This window comes from Zingiber officinale, chromosome 1B, assembly GCF_018446385.1.
Source record: "Zingiber officinale cultivar Zhangliang chromosome 1B, Zo_v1.1, whole genome shotgun sequence".
Taxonomy (NCBI): domain Eukaryota; kingdom Viridiplantae; phylum Streptophyta; class Magnoliopsida; order Zingiberales; family Zingiberaceae; genus Zingiber; species Zingiber officinale.
Window position 1 is genome coordinate 149,689,183 of NC_055986.1, and position 7,392 is coordinate 149,696,574.

The window sequence follows — 7,392 nt, forward strand, 5'->3', positions numbered from 1 at the left end:
AGGTTATAGAAGATTAATTTTAATATTCACAATTAAATCAACGGGATCAATAGCTTACGTTGCGTCACAAAATCCGTCGTCACAAAATCCGTCGGGTTCGACTTTAGATGATTTAAGAAAACTGTGATGAAAACTATGATGCTGTTGCGGATAGAAGATGCTACAATTACCAAATTGACTATTGATTCTAGAATGGATTAAGGTTCTCTGGCAATCTTGTATATAAAGATATATCTTAGGACATAAGAGGATCTCTTCCCTGGAAGCTCCCATTGTAACTCACATCACATCACACCAACCTAAACCATTCATTCTCTCTCTAGAATGCTAGCACATGGTTCAGTGACATCTCATCCGACTTGAAATCAATATCCGAGGGAATTGTGGTTGTGACAAAGGGAAGTTTCTCCACTAGCGGCAGTCCCATCTACATCTACTTCTCTCTCTAGAGTTCACTCATAAGAAAAGAAACAAAGCCAGTTTCTGTTCTTGAGATAAACTCCACCAACTCTTTTCAATTAGTTCATGTCTCTCAGTTACATCTGATATTAAATTAAATGGAATTTTCATACAAGATGTGTTTAGGTGAAAGGCAATTGCGCAGCTAGAAGCAGCAGTACTCCGTATCAACTTTTTTTCCATCCTTCAGGTGAGATTCTTCAAAACACATCTATAACTCAAGAGGCATGTCATGAAAAAGTTCATTAGCGATTCTGCTGATTTGTTTTCTATTTAAGCTTGCTTCATATTATAAAGAAAGGCACAGGGTTAGTGAGAAGCAACATGCCGTTCATCTGCATATCCGTGCACCATTGCTGGATCTCCAACCACATCCTTCAGATCCTTGCTTGAGGTAATTTTAACTATAAGCCTTCACTCTTACAATGCCTTGTTTTGAACAAGTCACTTCTTTTATTTACCTCAAGGAAAGAGCCCTTTTTTCCTTCAAAAAGGTAGCTCAACCTGAATTTATAGTCCCAGGGCTACACGTAGAAACTAGAAGTCTGCTTATTCTTGAGCAAAATTTTATTGGAGCCATTTTTTATTAGTTCATAATTTGGTGAAAACACAGGAAATGACCAGCGAGTATCAATATAGTTCCCATATTATGAATCAATTGATCTTTTGGTCCTTCACAAAGTCAAATTCATTAAATTCAGTAAATCAGCTGCATGTTGTACGATCTTTACTGGAGTATGGTTGCCTCCAAGGATGTAGCGTAGCTGGTTCACAAGAGGCAGATTGTTTCCTTGGGCACTGGTTGAAATTGTGGGGTTACAGTCGCGGAATATCCTCTTGGGGACTTATTGCGTACCTAATTTACTTGTCTATATCTTACTATGAAACTAATGATACTAAACTGTTTGAGAAAAGCGAAATCATCTTTTGCTACCTTTAACTTTACTAGAGTATGGTTAAAGCATTCCACGAGTTTATTTATACATAAGTTAGATTGGTATCTGTTGATCCATTTAAACTATGCTGCACGGTGGCCACCTAGATGATGATGGGACCGTTGTTGGTGGAAAGCTGGAGGTGTGTTTTATTCCCCACGTAGTGCACACTATAGTAAAATAAAGGCGCTGAGTCTTCCATTAGCATCTAGATTAGTTTAAATGTAAATAAACTTTTCCTTCCATTCTTACACTTTTTCCATGTGCAGAAGATTTAATTTGTAGCTTTATGGGATGATTCAACTCTCTAATTCTTTGGTGGTTAAATGATTCGAGTTTGGGAAATGACGGTTTACAGACACTCTCTCTACATAGAGGGATGTAATATAGTGCTCATTTCCCTGTGTGTGACTCTCAGCACTTTCGAGCACCCTACATGGGCTGGCACTGTCAGTCGAGCATGGAAAGTGTGTATATATGTAGTTTTATTATCCCACATTTCTTACCCCACATACCTCACGTGCACCTAATTTTTTTTTTTTGTTTTGAATTCTTTTTTTATGCTAAACTATAATCCACCCCTAACCCCCAAAGACGAAACCTTAAATGTATACCCGTAAGCAAAAAATAATAATAAAAAAAAAACTTTCGTTACGCTAGGCGCGCACAATGCTGGCGTCCAATGGAGCTTTTTTCTATATATAAAGGGAGATTTGTTATCCTACATATGCACCTTATCCTGTACACTCATGTGTGTGTGTGTGTGTGCACGCGCGCACGCGCGCAAGGACTAGAAATCCAGTTGATCGCAAGAATCTTAATCTTTGGATGTTGTCTCCATAAGATGTTTCAGGTTATGACATTTGATAAAGTCATTGATATGGCCAACATGATTTCATTCTTGGGTTGTTCTTGTTTCTGAGGCAATCAACCAATCACCATCACCAAATATCCCTTCATTTTGTCTCCTTAGTGGAGGTGATCTCACAACTTTGAGGATTTTGTTTCTTAGACAAAAACCAAAATGACATCTTTGTTTTTTCAAATCATCAAATGGGCATTCCACTTTTATTTTTTATACTTCTATACCCTGTAAAAATTACATAATTGTCCTCCAGTTCTGTTGATATCCTACCTAAATCCTGAACTGGTTAGGCGGTTATAGCAGCTATGAAATTATAGCTTCTACAACTATGTACTAGCTACGATCTCATAGTTGCTATAACATAGGAAAAAAATTGAAGACAAATTGTTCGGAGCCTCTGAAAAGGATTAAATGATATTTTTGAGCTTAAATTGGATCGTTACGGGTTTCACCCCATAATTGATTGTAGATCTCTAAATGAGCTTTGATTTGATATATTGTGTGTCTCGTGATTTAACCGAGTCAAAAGTTATGATCTCTTAAAATTTAGAATTTAACATTCATATGGTAGTAGTTATGAAATTATAGCGGCTACACAGTTGTAACAGCTGCGGTCTCATATCTGTTACAACATGAATATTAAACCCTAACCTTTTAAAGGTCATAATTTTTGACTCAGGTTGAACCACGGGACGCACAATATATTAAATCAAAGCTTATTTAGAGATCTACAACTAGTTATGGGGTGGAACTCATAATGGTCTGATTTCAGACTCAAAATATATCGTTTAAATTTTTTTCGAAGGCTCCGAACGATTTTAGTCTTAATTTTTTTTCCATGTTATAGTAGCTATGCAACTGTAGTTATTACAACAATGTAGCAGCTTCGATTTCGTAGCTGTTATAATGCGTTCCACTAACTCAAGATTTAGCCGGGAGAGATAGGTAGGATAATAATGAGAACGGTATTGGAGGATGCCATTTTATAGGGAGGTGGGACGCCTTTTTGATAAAAAAAAAAAAAAATCCAAATATGACACCTCTTTGATGATACAGTAAAAAAGGAGCACCCGTTTGACTTTTGCCCTTGTTTCTTTGACTAATCTAAAACTTCCTAAACCTCATTTTCCTGGAATTGTTGGTAGTCTTTGGTCGTTATATTTATTCTTTTGTTGAAATCAGTTCTTCTTTGCATTTGTTAACAAGAGAAAAACACTAATAAGATTAAACAAAATAGAGAAAAGATGATGCCGAGCAGAATAACAGTTATTCTAGATGCTAATTTTGATTAAAAAAATCAGAGAGGACACAAGAAATTGCCAAACACATAAATGTCATCTCTAGGTTTAACCAAATAAAATTGATTCAAAAACAAAAGATAATAATCTAACATCAACTAAACAAAGGTTTAAATAATTTCAAAACCCTGACGATGCAAAAGATAAAAAAAAAACTCATAAAACAATGACAAAAATTGTTTGGAGTTTCTAAAAAGACTTTAAACGGTATTTTTTGTGTCTAAGATTGAGTTATTATGGTTACACTTGATAACTAATTATAGATCTCTAAATGAATTTCAATTTGCTAAATTAAAGGTCCTGTGGTTCAATCCGAATTAAAAATTATAATCTCTTAAAGCTCGGATCCACTTGCATCAAAAAGTTAAAGTTGCTAGTATAATTTAGCTTAAGTGGAACATTTTCCTTAAGAGAAACTTAAGCTATATTCCCAACTGTAAAGTGTATATTGCTTGACTGATTAAGCAAATTTACCTTCACATATCATTGCCTACATCTTTACATGAGTGAAATCTTGCTCCTCTAAAGAGCTAAAGTAGCATTTTAACTAATGGTAAACTAGCTGAGCATGATTATATGAATTGTTTTCTTGGATGAATTTACAATTATGAAAGAAGGTCAAGATCCGTTTAGTATAATTCTAAATTAGACAGAAAGAAGTGCATGCATATTTAATAATGAGATATAGGCACTTAATCTTCTTAATCAAAAACTAACTGTAGATTTTCCATTTTTCAACTTGTCTACTCTTCTGCCAAGTGCAGGAAACTTGGTGGCTTCCTAGCTGAAGCATATAGTACCTATCTTTTTTCATGTTGTGACCACAATTTATTATTTCCTACAAGCTAGAGTCTCTAGTCAGAACTATTGAACCATAGAGGAAGATCTCATGTCAGCAGTACCAGGAAAGAACTCAGGCAAGGATGAAGTATATGAAACTCGGAACGAAGCCAGACACTTTCTACACAGAGGAAGCTGTAAGGTATGTGCTTTTTAAAGATCATTCAAGGAAGTTCAATTTTTGTTTATTGTGGGTTTGCTATGTTTTGAGAAAGCTTGAAAACAGAAAGTGTTCTTTGTGGATTATTTTATTTACAATTGAAAATTCTTATAAAGTCCATATATTGCAGGTCAGTGATGTCAGATGTACCAGCAGACCTCATTATTCAAGTAAATGGCACAAAATATCTCTTGCATAAGGTACAACCTCTTCCTTCCCTCTAAGCTATTTAATATACAAGAGAATGGAGTATGAACTATTGTATCAGAAAGAACAATTACATGCTAGTTGTCCATGTCAATGAAGTAAACTTGTTGGCATGGAATCTAAGTTAAAACAATTAATCTCAGATGAAGTACTTCTAGAAGAAGTTGACATTCATTTGAAGTTTTTGTTATTTTCATAGTTTTTACCTTCAACTCCTACAGTGATTGTAGTTCATAGTTTCCCTGATCAATCATGGCTAAAACGAAAAATGCAATTCCTAGCCTGAAGTTGGTTGGCAATTAATACTAGTAAATTAGAAGCGCCTTCAAATTCCAATTGGTTCAAGGCTTTTGATTTCAGGGCATTTTAATTGCAGTTTCCACTTCTACTGAAATGTGGCCTCATACAACGACTCTGGTCCAACACTGACAATGAAACTAGCCAGTTGGTTTCGATCTCTGTTCACAACATCCCTGGAGGAGAAGCAGCCTTTGAGCTATGTGCCAAGTTCTGCTATGGAATCTCCATCAACCTCAGTGCTCATAACTTTGTGCCAGCAATTTCTGCAGCAAAGTTTCTTCAGATGACTGAGTCAGTAGCCAAAGGAAACTTGATAACAAAGCTTGAGCTGTTCTTTGAAGCATGCATCCTCCAGGGATGGAAAGATTCAATAGTGACACTACAATCCATGTGGAGACAGTCTGGGTGGTTAGATGAGCATAGGATTGTGCAACCATGCCTCAATTCAGTTATTGAAAAGATCCTCGCACACCCCTCACAAGTTTGTGATTCAACGACTGTTATATCCTCTTAATTATTCATTTTAATGCTCATTTTTTATGGTTAAAGTTTCCATGTTTAGGTTACATGGTCCTATACCTACACAAGGCCAGGCTACCCAAAGAAGCACCAAAGAAAATCAACCCCCAAGGATTGGTGGACAGAGGATGTTTCTGACCTTGATCTTGACCTATTCCGGTCGGTCATATCCACCATAAGATCTACCAGAAAATTCCCTGCAGCGCTAATAGGGGAAGCACTCCATGTTTATGCATGCAAACACCTTCCGAGTCCACAGGAAATCCAAGAGCAGGCTCAGAGCTCTTCAGCACAAACCGATCACACCCCCAGCAAACATCGACATGTACTTGAATCCATTGTTAGCATGATTCCAGCTGAGCTAGGATCGGTCTCAGGCAGTTTCTTGTTCAGGCTTCTGAAAGTTGCTAACTGTGTTGGAGCTTCTCCATCTATCAAAGCTGAGCTAGTAAAACGATCAGGTCGGCAAATGGATGAAATCACTGCAAACGATCTGATCATTCCATCATCCACAAATCCCCAGTCTCATGATTTCAGCGCAGTGGAGGCAGTTTTGGAGAACTATTTAGCACAGTTTCACCGACGAGAGGAGAATGAAAGGATGATGGTGTCCATGACGAAGGTAGGGAAGGTGTATGATTCCTATCTCCAAATCACTGCAAGGGAGAGCACTTTATCAGTTTCAAAGTTCATTGCACTAGCAGAATTCTTACCTGAAATTGCACGACAGGAGCACGATGGGCTCTATCAAGCTATCAATATATACATCGAGGTATATATCTTTGTTAAGATATGTAAATCTGAAAGAATTAAAATTACATCAATTTGAAATATTTTTTCAGTTAATCTTACAGTGTTACTAAATTAAACTCTATATCAACATAGGAGCATCCTGAGTTAAGCAAGGAAGACAGAAAGAAACTATGCAGGTTGATTGACTGCCATAAATTGTCACCTGAAACACGCGCAAATGCTATTGCAAATGACCACATGCCATTGCGCACTATAGTCCAGCTCCTGTTTGTTGAGCAAGAAAGAAGTGTTAGAGCGAGTAGCAGTAAAGAAGCTTATGCTATCCCGTCTTGGAATGAGATTGTAAATGCCAGGGTAGCTCAAGATGATGCAAAAAGGAGTACAGATGAACGAGAAGGCGGATATCGCCAGAAGGAGTCTGTTGCGGGTGCAAGAGGAGAGAAAATAAGAGTGGCACCATCGCCATCACCATCGGAAGCTAAGACAGCAAAGGATAGAGAGGAGAATATTGGTCAATTTGGAGGCAAACACAAAACCAAGTAGACATTTACAGATAAGTTTTTTTTTTTTGTGAAATAAAGAATGTCATTTAACGATTGCTATAGAGTTGAAAGAGGTAAAATTATCATATTTGTGTCCCATGCATTGGTAACACTAAATAAATAAAACAAACAGATTGAGAATAATGTATGTGGACTGTTGATTGTATACGGTTACATCATTTATGACATGGAAGTTGTCACGCCCCAGAGGAGTCCTTGTCCGGAGAAATTTCGACAGAACCTCCCTTGTACGGGTGACAATCTGAAGCATTTCTACAGGCATAATATTCCTCAGCCACAGACGGCTGGAATAATAACAACAAATAAAAACATTCACCACGCAGTTTATATAGATATTCAGCCTCTGGCTGTCACAAAACCAACACAACGGAAAATGACAGAAATCAAATACAACCAAACACAAAACTGCTAGCCGGCTAGGCTTACACAACCAACAACATAACACCCGGAAACAAAACCAGAACACAAATCGAAATACAGAAATTTCATATAC

At 37.0% G+C, this 7,392-nt stretch overlaps 1 protein-coding gene across 7 annotated transcripts; it reads left to right on the forward strand.

Annotated features, from left to right (window-relative positions):
* Positions 1–296: 296 nt before the first annotated feature.
* LOC121984845 (BTB/POZ domain-containing protein At5g47800-like) lies at positions 297–6,964 on the forward strand. Of its 7 annotated transcripts, none has more exons than XM_042538018.1 (7): positions 297–649; positions 738–853; positions 4,322–4,539; positions 4,688–4,757; positions 5,141–5,545; positions 5,627–6,355; positions 6,469–6,964. In XM_042538018.1, the coding sequence occupies exons 3-7, from the start codon at positions 4,481–4,483 to the stop codon at positions 6,877–6,879; spliced, it is 1,674 nt and encodes a 557-aa protein (XP_042393952.1). In that variant the 5' UTR covers positions 297–649; positions 738–853; positions 4,322–4,480; the 3' UTR covers positions 6,880–6,964. The 7 variants fall into 7 exon arrangements, with proteins under 7 accessions (XP_042393952.1, XP_042393943.1, XP_042393933.1 ...); XM_042538009.1 differs by having other exon boundaries at positions 4,403–4,539; XM_042537999.1 differs by having other exon boundaries at positions 4,407–4,539.
* Positions 6,965–7,392: the final 428 nt, after the last annotated feature.